Consider the following 18,396-nt stretch of genomic DNA (forward strand, 5'->3'; position numbering starts at 1 on the left):
AACTGCAGCAACCACAAGAAAAAAAACTTACCTTTGCTTTGAACACTAGTACTTGGAAGTGTCTTATATGAAATTTCACATTCCTGGGATACACTGATGTCATCTAGAGCAACGGTAGCATGTGATGATAAAACAGTAGCTTCTAAAATTAACTATAATTACAGAAAGATAAATTATTAAAAATATATTATAAAAGTCTTGAAATAACTTTCTAGGCCCAAAATGGAGCCATTCCTTCCCTGGATGCCATGACAGCAAACCAAAACTTAGATAACTTTCATGCCCCTTTAATGCTCCCCTTGACCAGAAACAGAGTATATTCAGCAGTCAGTCCCCCAACTTCAAGCCAACTCTGGGCTCTATGTTTCCTTGTTCCTTCTCACCCTAAACAAGGTTGACTATATGGCCCCAGTCAACTCGATATTTTCTGTTTTACTCTTTCTCATTCTTTATTCTTTACCCTATAAAGCTTCCTGCCTTCCACCCATTTTACAGGTCTCCAAATAGAGACTGTCTGCTTCATGAAGTGCTGAATAAACCTTGTTTGTACCACCTAAATTGTCTTCTTTAACCATTTTTTAACAAAACCAAATTTATTACAATCATACTTTTTGGTGTAGAGAAGCTCATCTGCATCTGTCCCAAACTTCCAAACTAATTTTAGAAAATTGTTTGACCAGAACATTCAAATGAGGAATTTATAAAGTCATAACTCCTTTGACAGCAACTTAGGTAAGCCTAATATCTTAGGTAACCCTAATATCTTAGGTAACCGTGTTTCAATTAGAAGTTGCAACATTCATCATGACTGAAGGCCGCCTTCCCATTGGAGCCATTAAGTCATAAGCATTTAAAATGAGCTCTTTGGGGTAATCAGCTGTGTGGTTTACAACTCAGTTTAATTGAAATATGAATTCATTTATAACAGGTTGGCTGAAGGCAACAATTCATTTCTATATCAGAATATTTAAATCCTTATATATATATTATACATATATGGAAACCTACTTAGTGAGGTAAATAACCACATACAGTGGTTAATAACATTCATATGCTAAAGCACTTGGAGGCATCTATTTAAGTTTAATTTATTCTAACATTCTAAATAATGACTGGTATAATTTGTTTTCTTTCTTGTTAATCACTCACATTATTATGTTGTTGCTCTACCATGAAAGAAAGAAAGAAAGAAAGAGTAAGAGAGAGAGAGAAAGAAAGAAAGAAAGAGAAAGAAAAAAGAAAGGAAGGAAGGAAGAAGGGAGGGAGGGAAGGAGGGAGGGAGGGAGGGAGGGAGGGAGGAAGGAAGGAAGGAAGGAAGGAAGGAAGGGAGGGAGGGAGGGAGGGAGGGAGGGAGGGAGGGAGGGAGGGAGGAAGGAAGGAAGGAAGGATGAATTTATGTCCAGAGCCTTAAGGATGCATAGCAGGACCACTAGACCAGGACACGGCTAGTAAGTGCATCTCCACGTAATCAGGGAGGATCTCTGGTCTCAAAGATCTTACAATTTACTTGATATGATACATTAACAACTAAGCTATACCATAAGTACTATATAAGAGAGAAATACAAGATACTAAAAATCAAAGAAAAGCACTTCATTATTTCTGTCAAGAATATGAAATAGAGTTTGAAAAAAAAAGATTTAGCAAAGAGGTAATATTAAACTTCAGTTTTAACTGTTGCCTAAGATTCTGTTACCATGAGAAACTGGTAACATAACAAGTAAAAAAAGGAAATGTGAACATGTAGAGTATATTTAGAAAACTTTGGGCATTGTAGGATGATGGGGTTTAGGACATGCTGTCCCAAAAGAGGGCACCTATGCAGCATATGGAATATTTCTAGCCAAAGGAACTTGAGAAATGGTATGTGCAGGATGGACTTTTTGACCTTTCCGCTAAAGCAGATCAAATCCTCATGTGAGATGAACCCTCCCTATGCCAGAGATATCCTTATCTCTGAAGACAAAAGGACACAGAGAAGCTGAACAAACAGGCCTAGCTAAGTTTCCCAGTTTATTACACTCAGCTCATACTCTTTGCCCTATCATACCTTTCTACACCTATTCACTCTTCATCAAACCTCTCACAAAAACCCTCAGGTTTAACTATTTCTTCAGGTCTTCATTTCCTTATGAAAGCCCCCACGTCAAGTAAAACTAACATTAAATAATTTTATATGCTTTTCTCCTGTTAATCTGCTTTATCAGTTTAATTTTGAGACCCAGTCAGGTACCCTAATAGGGTCAAGAAAAACTATTTCCTCCCCTATGGTAGGAGTATAGGATTTTTTGCCTAAATGAATTATTGCCTAAATATTCGTTAAGAGAAGAGGACTGACTGCATGAATTGGTACAGCCCAAATGGACAGCAATTTGATGACATCTATTAAAAAGATAAATAGGGCTTCCCTGATGGCGCAGTGGTTGGGAGTCCGCCTGCCGATGCAGGGGACGCGGGTTCGTGCCCCGGTCCGGGAGGGTCCCGCAGGCCGCGGAACAGCTGGGCCCGTGAGCCATGGCCGCTGAGCCCTGTGCGTCCGGAGCCTGTGCTCCGCAACGGGAGAAGCCACAACAGTGAGAGGCCCGCGTACCGGAAAAAAAATAACAACTCCCAGAGTAAAATAAAGATGATATTAGGTCATGTACATGTCTGCTTGCTTCCTTCTACATAATTAAATTCAGGACCAGGTAATGAACGATTATAATTTGACCATTAATTAAAATTTTCCAACTTTAAACAGAGAATAATGTTACTTCCTTTAAAAAAAATGTATCTCATATCTGTAAATAATATCACCTGATTATTCCAAAATCATCTTCACTGTTCCTATTTTGTATTACTTGCTTTAACCAAGCTGATCGTTTGATTTGTCACCAAAGGCAGTTCCCTTTGGGAACTACAGTGTCCTGTAATAATTGGTATGTGAGCCAGAGGTTGCTCACAAGAACTGTTTCAATCATTGACAAAGGCAGAGTGAAAACCTCATTTTATAAAGTTTCTCAAGGTAATTTGAGAGCTAAAATTTCAAATTATATGTAAATATCTTTCCTCCTAAAACTATTTTTTAGGATCTTGCTGATTTTTGTCTTATCCAATTATATTATATTACTCCCTGAGTGAACAGAACCACTTCTTGTTTTTCTTTCAGGAAGCACAGCAACGTGTAAATATTGTCTATAATCAAGTGATTACTTTTTAGATCTGCAAAACAGAAAGAAACTTTTCCAGAGAAATACTCAACTAGCATATTTAAATTTTGGTTCTTTGATATCTTGCTTTAAAAAAGAATAATGAGAGTGAATAAATATGTATCTAAGAGGAAATGGAGACAATAGGAATATAGTAAGATGCAGTAAAGAAAAATTCGACTATAGGAATTTTTGATGAATGATGGTAGTGTTAAAAATAGCATCAACAGCAAGCTTTTATTTAGAGCTTACTGCATGCCAGGCACGTCCACTTATTTTAACACTGTGAAGATGATGTTATTTTCTTCCACATTTTAAAGCAAAGGAAACAGAAGCTTAGAGAGTTGAAGTTATTGGTTGAAGATCACATATCTAGTATGAAAAATGTGTGACCTGAGCCATGGGTGACTGTGCTGTACTACAGCACTATCATGAAATAAAGAGATAACTGGTCTTTAGCAGATACTGCAGAACAGAGCTACCTGGCAAAACAAGATTGACTGAAGCCCTAGGTTAAGAAGGCTGAGGACAGAGCAACATTACAGAGACTAGACCAGCTTTTACTTTGCATTATAAATCTCACCCTTCACTGAATCTTCAAATAATATCAGGAAATTGTTATTGATTTATCCCATTGACTCTGATCAAGAGCGAACATGGTATCAATCATTGAGGAAAATTTCACAAAAGGGTCATTTTAAAATGGAATCTGAAATATGACACAATTATGTTTTAATAGCAAACTCAAAGACAGTAGATCAACTGGAAATCAATGGACAGTATTCAGAAAAAGTACTACCTCTAGATATGAAATTAAGAAGAACAGTTAGGAAAGAAATTGTAAATCAAATATTTGTGTAAAACACTGAACATATAAAATGAGTAGGCCCAGTTAAAACAGATTGAAAAAATTCTATTAACTACTTGACTTACATTCTTCCAATAAAAACTGCACAGGAAACGGAAAGAATATTGAAATGTTGTTAATCTGCTGTTCTTACAAAATAAACAGTAAGCCTAATCCTTTTCCACTAGGAAAAATGAAAGCCCTACCTAACCAGGGGTGCTGATTTCCTAAGGAACTCAGAGCAATTTGCATTCTATTGTGATGTGTACAAGACACATAAAAGGACCACACTGAATCTGAATTTCATGGCTACAAGAGAACCAACTGAGAGGTCATACAGTCCTATGCCTTTCTCCTTTCCAATGTTTATATAGGATGATGTCATATAAATACATGTTCAGAGTTTAGTCACACTGAACAGATGACCAGGCGATGACTAAGGTCACCCTTAAATAATTCAGTCCACTAAATTTAAAGTGCCAAAGGAGCTTGTTTCCAAGAAGATAAACTTTAAATATTTGAATATTTAAAAGCTAGAGTGACTATTTGTAGGTATAATATCTTTTCCATTTGCTATTGAAAAAAGAATGAAGTAGAACTGCACCTAGCTAGACTCCTCATGCATATTTCCATAGTTTTGAAAATAGACTTAGAAAAATCAGGTTAAAAACAACATATTAGAATTTTTTTTTCCTGTAAAGGACAAGAAATAGAATAGAAAAGGGTACAAAGAGGACAAAAGCTGCATCTTTAGAAGCAAACCTATCAACATTATAAGCAAACAAAATGTTCATATTAGTTCATTCTGAGGTGTGAGTACATGGGTATTTGCCTCTCTCTATTTTCTATTTGTTTGAAAGATTTAATAATATATCTAAGTAATATTAATGTATTAAATAAAACCGTGTATATGTATCTGTGTGTGACTGTGGGTACTTATGTATCTTGTATGCGTGTGTATGTGTATAAAATCTGGACTTATTCATACCAGAATGTTAACACAGGCTCCAAATTCCTTCGCCAAAGTCTTTGAGTCCGGCTGGGTTGTGAGATCTGAATAGTTCAGAGTTGAGGATGTTCATCTAAAATGTATCCTGTATATTACTTGATACCCTCAGGGAGACTGAGGGCAGCACTTTATCATCAAACCCATCACTAAATGAACTGCCTAACGCTGGTTCAGGTCAGGAGAAACTTTGCCTCTAAATTTGTTTTCCAAAAGCTTATTGCTTTCCAAATTTTAATTTTCCAAATTGCTGATTAGAGACTGTGGACTTGTAATGGCCTTCTGAAGAGTGACATCTGAGAGAACAGTTCTTATTTTTCTTTTCACTGAACTGTAGTTTCTAAAACAAGCCTGTACTTCGGCCAAGTAACAAGATTACATAAGAAGGAACAGAGGTGTGTGCTAAAATCCTTACCTTCTCGGGCTGAATTAAACATGGCCGAGGCTTAGCAAGAACCCAGGACAATTCACTCCCCTCAAAAAGCCAGCACAATTAAGCAGAGGCTGGGAATTCCCTGGCAGTCCAGTGGTTAAGACTCCACCCTTCCAATGCAGGGGGCACAGGTTCGATCCCTGGTCGGGGAACTAAGATCCCACGTGCCGCATGGTGCGGCCACAAAAATACATTAAAAAAAAGAAGAAGAAGAAGAGGCTGATTGGTGCCGACTGGGAGCCCCCAGGTAGGAGAGAGAAAAGCCAACACGTGGTGCTGATCCAGCACGGAGGGGGTGAAGACAGAAAACATCACCAATCTGTGGATACCAAATCACAAAATTCCATCAACCCACTGGTCAATTTAAAAACTAGTTAATATGCCCCCAGATAATAAAGAGCAGTCTCAATTTGCACCTCAAAACAAAGCAAGAGCAAAACCCCAAAAGAAGAAATATTAAACAGGAAAAAAAAAAAAATACCCAGTGCCAAAACTCTTCAATAACGATGGTAGGTTAATGAGGCCAAGAGAGAACGGCACAAGTTCCAACTCATAATATTTCTCAAATAGCCAGTTCTAACAAAGGACATTCTGGATTTTGTCTTTTGTGTTTTTATTAAGACTTTTAGAGCAGTTTTAGGTTCGTTGCACAACTGAGAGGAAGGTACAGAGGGTTCCCACACACCTCCTGCCCCCAGGCGTCTGTAGTCTCCTCCATAATCAACATCCTCCACCAGAGGGGGACATGTATTCCAACCCATAAAACAACACTCACACATCATAATCACTCACAGTAAAAAGGTTTTCCCCAAAGGATGAGTCCTGTATTCTCTAGCAGTCTGCTGTTCTCTGGGTGGAGCTGTTTGTTCTGAGGTGAGGTATTATTTTAAATACATCTTCTCCAAAATATCTTGTGCTCTCTCTGTTGGATTTCTATATTTACCTCAGTTTGGAAATGAGTACCAGATGAGGTGTGTTATTTTTCAGAGCCTCCTAACACCCCAACAATGTTCTTACTTCCCCAACCCCATTTACAGAGGAAGAATCAGAAGCACGGAAGGATTAAGCAACTTCCCTCTGACTGGACACCTGGGTTTGAACCCCAGGCTCCAGAGCTCACGTTCATAGCTACCATTTTAGCTACATTCTCTTTCATTCAGATTCCTCTCAAGCATTGCTTTTATTATCACTGTGGTTTTCACAGATTGGAAAATTTGAAGCTCAAAGATGTAATGTACACAATCACTTAACAACACAGGGGGTGAGCAGGAGCAGAGATGGGAACTCAGACTATGTGACTCCTAAGGCAGTGAGTGTTCCACTATGTTCCACCATCTAATCTAGTCTCTAAACAGCTCTTTGCAAACATCATCTAGAAGGGAGTCATGTCCAGGAGGGTGGAAGTTGCTGTACCCATTTGATAAGCTACCGTTTCCTTCTTTCATTATTAACCAAATAAATGACATAAAAGTGATAAAATTCTCAGTATTAATGGGCAGCAGAAAATAAGGCAATAGGATAGCCCAGATTTTTTTCACTACCTCATACCTCATATAATCCACCATCCTCACTTAAGAAAACAAACATTTTCCTGTTAAATTACTCTTCTCTCTGCCATCCTATTCAATTCTTATCTCCATTTTTGCTACGCTTCCACAAGTCTTTAGCAATTAATCAAGATAACCTCTCTTCTCATCCCTGATTGTGAATGTCTGCTTTATTAATATCAAATACATTTACGGGATATATGTATTATATTATTATCTGGAAAGATCAGCATTAAATAAGCATCTTCTGCTCAGTTGTATTAATTTCTTACATGCTTACCTGAAAAGGCAGAGTAGACTCTCCAGCCTTCGCAAAGAGATCGATTTTTGCTTGTCTCCACTGAGATTTGGAGACTCTGACTAGATCACCTTGCTTCTGCAAATCCCCATCCAGTGATGTTCTTGTAAAAACCGAGAGATGTGAATGCTGAGACAAACGATACCAAAACTGTACCTGGTGAAAAATGTGTTTGAATGATATAAATATTCCATTTACCTGAGTCCAGTAGCTCTTCTATAGTTAAAAATATCCCAAACTACTTAATTCTCCTCCAAACATGCAGACCCAGAAAATGCTAAGTACATCTTCTGCCAGCCTTTGTATTTCCTCCTTAAAAAAAAGGCTCAAGGTAGCTACATTAACTGATATTTTTAACACACGCCATAGAGATATCTAAAGAAATGGGACACTAGCACCCTGCTCAGACAAGTCTGAGGACGTATATTTGTCCACACCGTCATGGAAGTTTGACAGAACCTTCACTATTGCTTCTTATGAATCTGGGGAGATACACGTTCTATATCTGACTCAAAAATTACAAGACCATGTATTACTATTCATTCTCCTTGATGTCTCAATCCAAGAAAAAGTTATCTCAAAAACTTGATTTCTCAGGTAAGAGAAAACTGCTATGAATACTTTTCATTAATTCCTTCTCCACTGTGACATTATCAAAAAACTTGGGGGACTATATAATACTGTTCATCAGTAATTTAATCCAACTAGAAAATGTTCTCTTCGAGGCCAGGGAGCCCTGACTTGATCAGTTTGGTTCCTACTCACCACCAGTGATGACATAATCTAAAGGACTGACAGGTTAACTAGGTAGTGGAGAAAACACAAAGGAGTATTTTAAGGTGCCGACAGCAGTAGCTATGATGTGGAATTCAGCACTATCGTTTATTCAGCAAATCCTTATTGAGCATTTACTAAATACTGGGCCCTGTGCAAGGTGAAAATTAATTGCCTCAGTGGTTGGATGACACAATACAAAATATGACCAAAAAAAACCCACTAAAGCAAGTTCAGACACACAGCAATTTTTTCTTCTTCTCATTATGCCATAGAGAGTTCTAATGCTGCAGATTTCAAAGAAAAACACAGTATCATTCAGAGATGTGGTCCCTGAGAAATGAAATCACTCTCTTTGGACTCAAAGGGGCTCCTTTTCAGTTTCACTACATTTAAAATTTTTGGTTATTTTCCTTTGTCATTGGGCTTTTATTTTTTTATGTGGACAGATGTTATTACATATATTATTTATTTATTATCCCATTTATTTCACTGTTGGTACCAATTTCAGTTGAAAGTTGAAAGAAAATTTTTCATGCTCTTTTAAAAAATTGTTCAAAACATCAAGCATTCCCTGTTCCAGCGTGGTACACATTTTTCTTTCAATGTCTACTGAATTGCCACCAACTGATCAAAGCATTCTTTCTGATTGTTCATTTCATATTAGATTTTACTACCAAGCTCACCTACACTCAGGCCTTTAAGCAAGAAATGTAAAGTCAAGCAGAAGTGTTTGATTAAATTCTATGGAAAGAGAGGATGTTTGTTCCTCAACCACAATTAAACGTTAGATCCCTGCTGTAGTTTCAGCACGTTCCAAGCTTGTAAATATGCAAAATGGAGCTTTAAACCTAGTTGTACAAGAGCTGTGCAAGCCCCATCAGAATTTCAAGCTGTCATATTGTCACTCAGTACAGTACCAGTGCGAAGTTATTTTAATAGTGCATTAAGAGTAAATACCAATGGGATCTATATTCAATAAGAGCTTAGAACTTATATTTAATTTACTTTTTTAAAAACAGAAATGGCATTGTAGAGATTTAAGGAGAATTCTTTAGTTTGGTATAGACCAAGACACTTTCCAGAGTCTTTTCAAATTTAATATTGGTACGGGTAAAATCACTGAACAAAATTTATAAGTACAGCTGTGATTTTCGATAGGAACTTAGCCAACATCCGTGGCTCTCACTGTGATACACACTAGTAGTGGAACACTAAGTCTTAAACTCAGAATCACAATGTACGTTGTGAATTCCTCTTAGAACATATCAAGGCGCTTTGTATTTAGTAGGTATTCAGTAATAGGTATTGAAGAAAAGAAGGACGTTTGAGTGGGGCTATCAGCATGCTTGCTAAAGCAAATGTCTATAAACCTTCAAAGAGAGGTAGAAAGAGAGACCTGTTCTGTGTTATAAAATGTGCAAGGAATTAAGTGTCCTTAAGGACCTCAGAGTTTTATGGGAGAGAGGGCAAAGAAAAGGAACAATTAAGTATAATGCGTATAATGACAAAGGTATGAAAACAGTGTGGCTGTTTACATGTAAATGAATTAAACAAAACGAAAAAGTCACTTTCTTGGTTACACTCATCACATTTTAAGTGCTCAATAGCTATTTGTAGCTAGTGACTTCCATAGTGGACATAGCAGAGGAAAATGTCCATCACAGAAAATTCTATTAAAAAGAGCTGTATGTTAAATTTATGCCAACCATTTAAAATGTATTTAGTACTTTTCATTTTAAAGGAAATTATTGTCTCGTTTCATGCCTGATTCATTAAAAAGCAGTTATATAAAATGTTAATATCAAAGGCTTGCTTTTATTTCTCCTCGGTTTTCACTAAGTTGTATATAAATGCACAACTTGGATTGTATGTATAGGGTGACTATGCAAGACCATGAATCATTTTATTCAAGAAAATTTCCTGTGGTTAAATAACTCCCAACAAAGCAGTTCCTTTAATTGCAAATTGGAAAGAAAAGAAATGAAGTTCAAATTACTTTACTGTTTTTAATTGTATTCTCTGATTTTATATTATTTGTATTTTTTTAGAAATATTGAATCTGGGACATCCCTGGAGGTCTAGCGTTTAAAACTCCATGCTTCCAGCCTTCCCTGGTGGCGCAGTGGTTGAGAGTCCGCCTGCCGATGCAGGGGACACGGGTTCGTGCCCCGGTCCGGGAAGATCCCACATGCCGCGGAGCGGCTGGGCCCATGAGCCATGGCCGCTGAGCCTGAGCGTCCGGAGCCTGTGCTGCGCAATGGGAGAGGCCACAACAGTGAGAGGCCCACGTATAGCAAAAAAAAAAAAAAAAACAGACTCCACGCTTCCACTGTAACAGGCATGGGTTCCATCCCTGGTTGGGGAACTAAGATCCCACATGCCACTTGGTGCCACCAAAAGACACACACACACACACACACACACACACTGAATCATTCATTTTACTATAAAAAGAAAGGACACCATATCAGGTGACTTATACTACTAGTTACCAAGTGTAGGTGAATAACTAATCTTGCTGTTTGGTTTCTACAGTGCCCTGTGATATTCCCAGAGGAATGGCCAGTTCTACAAAAGAATGTAATTAGGAACAAGTAGTAATTACTAATTAGTAAATCTCTGACACTAAATTCTGCAAAGGACATTAACAGGACATTATTTAGAAGTTCAAAATAATGTCTTCTTTATTTCTCTTTTCTGTTTCATTTTATTTTGGTCTGTCTCCAGTTGGAACTCTTCAAATTTTCTGCTTTTTTCCTCAACTTTCCTATGGTCTTTGTTCCACTTGCTTCCCTATTAGGGAGGTTTTTGGTCAGATCTTCATGTCTTTTCTCAGTTATTCTCCAAATTCTCAGCTACCTCTGCCTTCTCTGCTTCATGTCGACCCCTGTCTGGTATTTGCTACACCTGTTATATCTTCAAGATCTAGGATAATAAAAAGAGTAAAACACAAAAAAGTTTAAAAAAAAAAAAAGGAAAAGAAACAATATATCTGTAACTCCTCAAAACTCAAGTGGCATTAACTCAGTGTAGGGGGGATCATTTATCTCTCTCACACACACACACACACCCCTCATCATTACCATAGTGATTCTTATGATTCCTATTCATAATCATGTTTTTGCCTCTTTTTATCTGAACAAGTTTAAGTAAAAGTCTGCAATCTTCAATAAAATATAATCTGTTTTTCTCATCTAAATGATTAATCTTCATGTGTTTTGACAATGTACAACTGGGGAGAATATCTGCTCAACCTTTCCCCAATAAACCATTGCTTCCTCTAGAATCTATCTCATGCTCTAATACTATCCTTGGAGTAAACAAAACAATCAGAGAACAGATCATGAGTGCACTATTCCAAGCCCCATTGTATATTACTTTTTTTCTAAATTTCTCTTTGCTATGAGCTCATAACTCTACTTGGGGAACATTACAAGACATGGCCTTTTCAAACTCATTGAGAGAGTTGTTATAAGTGGGTTATCACATATATATGGTTTATACATATATACGTGTATGTTATATATTATATTTATGTTTAATTTATATATTGTTACATTATATAGTATACTTACATATTATATATGTATTTTATATTTTTATCACTCTCTGTAGCACTTCACACTGAACTGCTATCAGTATGCCCCACTAAATTCTATACCTTGTTACGGCAAACGTGTTTACATTGTCCCTAGTATATTCCCAACATTGAGGGCTATGATGAGCATGGAGTAGGGAAGCAATAGGTGTGCACTGAAGCAGAGAAAGAACATTTACACTGGTATGTGTGCAATCAGGGGAGAAGTCTCAGAAGAACTATTTTTGTTTTGTTTTTTACTTCCTTGAATATGAACCAAATGAGTTCTCACATGTCTCTCTCTGCACTGGCTGCTGGAAAACTTAGATTCAAAAATGTAGCCTGGGCCTCGTAAACTTTATTTTTGGAGCCAACCTATTTTTTGTTTCATCTGTCTTTTTCCTGGTATCTCTATTCACTTCTTTTTAATTGTATGAATTTTTTGATTAAAGAGGATTAGAATAGCAAAATGAATTGGGGAATACAAAAAAAAAACAAAAGACAAACACACAAAATGGCAATGAAAGTGGAAGCTTCATGTTATCAGTCCTGCTATATTTAATTATGAAGTCCTAAAAGTGAGATATGTCTTTTATACAGTAACTCAAATATGAGAGTGAGAAAATATTAATATCCACATAAATCTCCTTCAGATTTTACATTTCCTAAATTATTAAAAACAGTAACAGGGCTTCCCTGGTGGCGCAGTGGTTAAGAATCTGCCTGCCAATGCAGGGGACATGGGTTTGTGCCCTGGGTCCAGGAGGATCCCACATGCCACCGAGCAGCTAAGCCCATGTGCCACAGCAGCTGAGCCTGCGCTCTAGAGCCCATGAACCACAACTACTGAGCCCACGTGCCACAACTACTGAAACTCGTGCGCCTAGAGCCCATGCTCCACAACAAGAGATGCCACCGCAATGAAAAGCCCGAGCATCGCAACAAAGAGTAGCCTCCACTTGCCGCAACTAGAGAAAGCCCGTGCGCAGCAACGAAGACCCAACACAGCCCAAAATAAAAAATAACAAAACAAAATAAATTAATTAAAAAAAGAAAAAGTTAAAAAAAAAAGAACAGTATTTCGACAGCAATAAGAAATACTAGCTTCTGGCTCCCACATGTTCTGTTTGTCCTATCTCCTGGTTATTCCAAGGAAAAATGCCAAATTTCCACCAGTGACCAAAGGAGCTTTTGAAGCTTTTAAATAAAAGTCCACATCTCGAACAATGAGTACTTACAGGAACAATTCTGCATGTTGATGCCATGTGTTGGCTACACATAAAGTACAGAGTAATTCATGCAAAATGACCCTAAAAGGCTTCTGTTAGAAAAAAAAGACTCAAGAGAAAGCTTCATATTCCTTTAAAGTCCTTTCAAACAAATATTCTTAACTCTGTTAGCCTGGTATGATTATGTAGAGAAAAAAATGTAATTTCATATAATGAAGGCTTTAATCATATCAAAGTGCCCAACTTTGGTTATTTCACCGCCCCACTTTACCATAAATATAATAAAGAACATTTGCTATTCCATGAATACAACTATTATCAATCAATATGTTCCAATTAGGAAGATCGGCTGGATTTTCTGATTACTCAAGAAGATAAAAATTTGGTTTGTTAGCTTATTTTGTAACTTTCATGAAAGAAAGAATCCCACATTACCACAAACTTATAAAACAGTAATAGTATATTCTTAGAATACTCCTATGGAAGAGCACTTTGTCCATGCGTATCTCAGACTATAAATAACCTCTAACAATCTAATAGTAATTCTAAGCTGGAAAGTACTATAAAGTAATCCAAATATCCCTCCCTCTAACTCAAAGATTACCAACATTCAAGCAGATGCAGATAAAAGGGAAAAAACAAATACCTCTTTGGCAGTCTATAATACTCTTACTTTTCCACAAACCAAGGCAAACCTCTAAATCAGTATCCAAGGCCTTGGAAGGTTGAGGACTTGGTTCTGAGAGATAAACCACCAAGTGTCTAAATCGTCCACTGCTTTCACTGAGGCTCCACCCCAATAGCTCCCACAGGTAAGCTCCAAATTTAAGCCACAATAGAGAAAAATGTCCTCAAGTAGAAACAACCATAAATTGTGGGTCAATCCCTATGACCACAAATTAATGGCTACCCACATACAACAATGGGAAATGTAGATCATCTTTAAAAAAGAAGAAAACTGTTTGATTTCTCAGTGAGTCTCAGAATTTTTAATAAGCTCTTAGTGTTCACATTTCTGTAAAAGAGGCAGAATTAACAAATTCTATTCTTTTTTATCCAGTGTCGTTAACGAATTTAACAACAGCAATTGCATGGCTTTGGTATATGACCTTAAGTTAAAGTTCAGTAAGCCTGTAAAGTACTTGTAAAGAGCAAGTAAATGCTTCAGGACTTCTCAAAAAAAAAAAAAAAGAAAAGAAAAACGTACATCTATCACATAAGAGTTAATTAAACCAAAGGTGGGAGACTCTAGAGTCCATCTGGGTGAGGTGGAAGTGGAGTCCAGGCAGTTGTTTTAATCCAAATTCCCACAGAGAAATGGGCAGCAAAAACCAAGGGGGAAAAATAAAGAGGACAACCTATTAAGAGTTCTGGACACTCTCATTGAGAATTATATCAAGCTGAAAGTATAATGAAATTTATACTTTAGTTATAAAGGTCTGATGATCTGTAATTTATCATCAGGAATGCCTGTGTTAGTGCTGTAACCCTGCATTTCTAGGTGATGAACTTAGTGCGTGGCACTATTGATCCCTTCATTATTTTCTGATAGCCAAGAAAAAAAAAAAGCTGAAATCCTAAAGGCTTAGGGACATGTCAGAACTCTCAAAAGGATGGAAAGCAAGGCAAGCTGAACAGAAGCATCTAATAGGCATTCATGTTACAGAAAGTAAAGGGATTATGTTTATTGAACACCTAATACCTGCCAAATACCTTTCCAGGTGCTTTACTTAATCACGTTTGAATTCTCACAACCATGTGAAGAAGGCAGGCTGACACTATACTTCCAGTGTGGACACTGAGTCTCAAAGGAAGCATATCATTTGTGGCAGAACTGAGATTGGAACCAGTTGGAACTAGGTCCACCTGACTCCAAAGTCCCTCTTCTTTCTTCTCTGTTGTGCTGTGGAAATGACCTGAGCATTTTATCCCTTGGTCTGTGTTTACCTGGCACCAGAAGGACTAACTGAAAAAATAAAATTTTTGAATAGGCCCCCCAAAAGAAGGGTGTAAGTTATATACTGCAAATGTCTTTTGGAATGAAATGACATTTCATGTTGAAATAGCTCATATAAATCTCTCAGCTTATTGTGAAAATATTAGTAAAACGCAGCCGGCATTTACTAGCTAGAGTAACCCAAGCTTAACAATTTACAACTACAAAATGGCCAATGGAAATTCCAATAATTGGGTACCTGACACGGGGTAGAGGCATTGAGTGATTTTGTAAGAACAGGACTTCCAAGCTTGGCCACTGCAGGTGATCGATGTGCCCCCAAATAAATAAACGATCCTGCAAAAACAAACGTAAAGCCATATGGATACAAATTCTACTATTGGACATTTAGTCGTTCTTTGCGCTAACGTGCATACATTCAACTGTGAATCAGATAAAGAAAATTACATTTTTACTTCTTTACCATTAAGCTCTGTAGATAACCAAAAAGTGCTTTCATATGAATAACATTAAATCTAAAATAAAACCCAACTGATGAAAAACAAGCTCTTGATCTAAATCCTCTCAACAAATGTTTATTGGCTTAACTCACGTCATAGTTAGAAATCAAATTAAATGAAGCTTCTAAGTTTACAATTAGATATTCAACATACCCTTACAAAATTCCCATGAGACATTTGCTTGTAAGTTTCTTCACGATGTACTGAAGGATTGGAGCCTATAGAATGAGTTTGGTTTCTCCTGGGGCTTACATGTTTGACACTGCTGTCTGTGCTAGTGGGGATGAAAGCTTAATTAAAGATCTAATCTAGTGTTAACAAAATAACTGCTTCTAGATTTTAACTACAGTGGATGTGCTCATGGCAAATGTATGGGGGGGATAACATCTCTTAGCAGCTCAAAGGATCACACATTCTGAACGGCTGTCAGGGGTAGCTTCACTGAATATTGAAAATTTACAAGGAAGGTTATGCTAAACAATGTCAAGTCCTGATCCTGCCCTTTGATAGTCATAGAGTGATGGGCAACTTGTAAAGCCAACTATTTTGATGAAAAAAACACATTCAGAAGGTGATTTTCTTGGACACAGATCAATGCTGACTACACAGAATGAAAAGGATTTCAGAATTAAAACATATTACTTTACAGATACCACTACATGTTTAACCAAACAACCAAGGTTGCAAGTCAGCAGTGTGGTCTCTGAGTGGGAAAAATAGAACCCAGTTTATATGGGTGTTAAATCTCAAAGCCAATTGGGAAAGATAAAGATCACTGTTCCCAAAATCCAAACTAAGAATAACAGAAACAGTATATATGAGCTCATTAAATTCTCTATTTCCCCTATAAAAGAGTAGAGTAGGAAAAGATGATTTTGAAAAATTAATCCAGCTTAAAAATCCTTTACTTGAGGTTCAAGTAAAACTCAACTGAACATTGTCAAAACATAAATTAAAATTCTAAAAATTAACATACATTCAAAGATCTTACTCCCCTGGCCATTTAAAACAATATGGATGATTTCAAACAAGCAGTTAATGAAGGATGAAACACATAAACACTAAAACTCCAAAATCTAAAAGAAGCAAACGGTTTGAACAAATTGATTATGCCACAAAAGTAACTGGAAAAGTGATAGGAAAAAAATCTAACAGAACATATGGCCCTACAGCTGAATTTTATTTAATTTTTAAAAAATAAATACTTGCACATGACTTGCATATATCTCAGGTCTCAGAAAAATATGCAGAGCTCCCTGACTCATTTTATCATGCCAGATATCTCTAATGTTAAGAATGATGAAAACAGAATAAAAATAAAGCAATATCACTCATGATCATACATACAAAATTCAAATTAAAATGTTTCAATTGCACCTGAAATTCTTATCAAAAAATAATGTATCCTGACAAGTGAGCTTTCCAAGAATAGAGGTTTGATTTTTAACAGACCTATCAACAGTCAATTAGATCAACAAATTAAACAGTAAAATCATAGATTCATAACCACAAATATTGAAAAGACTATGAAAAACAGTCAGCCATTCCAAATAACCTCAATAAAATATTTTTAAAAAACACTTAATAAAGACTAATGACCAACCTCAAAATAAATAACATTTTCAATGGTAAACAACAAAACTATTTTAATTAAAATGAGAAACTACCTAGAGAATTGTGTCACCATTAGTAATTAGAGGAAATATGAGATAATATTAATTATCTTGGACTAGGATTATCTTATAAATCTAGTAAATGTGGAAGTCAAGAGAATAAAATTTCTAGTAAACACAATAGAAAAATAGAGAGAGTTCCACATGTATTGCCAATAATACAATTGTGAAAATAGAAACCCCAACAGATTCTATCTTTTAATAAAGACAAGTATTAATAAGAGAATTCAGTAAGGTAAACAGAAACAGAGAAATACTTTTAAGTCATTTTTATTTATTTTAGCAGTAAGACACGGGATTTAGAACGGTAAGAAATATTCTACTCACAGTTAACAACAATAATACAACATATGTAGGAATAAATTTAACAAGAATGGGACAGGACTTATATGAAGAACATTATAAAACTCCATGGAAAACTATAAGCCTCCTGATTAAATGAAAAGAGATAACATGTTATTAGATGGAAAGATGATATTATGAAAATATTATGTTAGTAAAAACTGATGTGGAAGCTAAAAGCAATCCTGAGAGAATTTTAACCAAATATTTGAAAAACAGATAATATTGACTTAAAGTTTATATATGCAGGTTAGGCCTAAAGATACTGAACTCTTACCCCAGACCGATGTACTTCTAGGAATACGTCTCTGGATTTATTTTCTTGCAAGCCTGCTCCACAGAATACACTGACTTAAGAGACCTGTGTAATTACAATATGCCAAAGAAAGTGTTCCTGTTAATCTGAACTGTTCATTGTAAAACTCTTCTACACCCATATACCCCAGAGGGGCTAGCTAACCAGCACAGTATAAAAATAAAGAATGGAGGGGTGATTTTTGGCTGTGTTGGGTCTTCGTTGCTGCATGCAGGCTTTCTTTAGTTGTGGTGGGCAGGGGCTGCTCTTCGTTGCAGTGTGCGGCCTTCTTGTTGCAATGGCTTCTCTTGTAGCAGAGCATGGGCTCTGGGTGCACAGGCTTCAGTAGTTGTCACACGGGCTCTACAGCACAGGCTCAGTGGTCATGGCTTGGTTGCTCCGCTGCATGTAGGATCTTCCTGGACCAGGGATTGAACCCGTGCCCCCTGCATTGGCAGGTGGATTCTTGTCTACTGCACTACCAGGTGTATAGTGAGGAGGAACCAAGATGGTGGAGTAGAAGGACACGATCTCACTCCTTCTTGTGAGAAAACCTGAATCACAAATAGCTGCTAGACAATCATCGACAGGAAGACACTGGAACTCACCAAAAAAGATACCCCACATCCAAAGACAAAGGAGAAATCGCAATGAGACGGTAGGAGGTGTGCAATCACAGTAAAGTCAAATCCCATAGCTGCTGGGTGGGTGACTCACAGACTGGAGA

General features: G+C 36.9%; 1 protein-coding gene across 1 annotated transcript in view; it reads right to left on the reverse strand.

Moving 5' to 3' along the window:
• MALRD1 (MAM and LDL receptor class A domain containing 1) overlaps positions 1-18,396 on the reverse strand; it is a 592,374-nt gene that overhangs the window by 487,008 nt on the left and 86,970 nt on the right. Inside the window, 3 exon segments of the mRNA XM_032621667.1 lie at positions 32-152; positions 7,302-7,475; positions 15,098-15,195. Of these exon segments, the coding sequence (XP_032477558.1) occupies positions 32-152; positions 7,302-7,475; positions 15,098-15,195 (393 nt within the window).

The sequence above is a fragment of the Phocoena sinus genome, chromosome 2 (genome assembly GCF_008692025.1).
Source record: "Phocoena sinus isolate mPhoSin1 chromosome 2, mPhoSin1.pri, whole genome shotgun sequence".
In the NCBI taxonomy this organism is placed as follows: Eukaryota; Metazoa; Chordata; class Mammalia; order Artiodactyla; family Phocoenidae; genus Phocoena; species Phocoena sinus.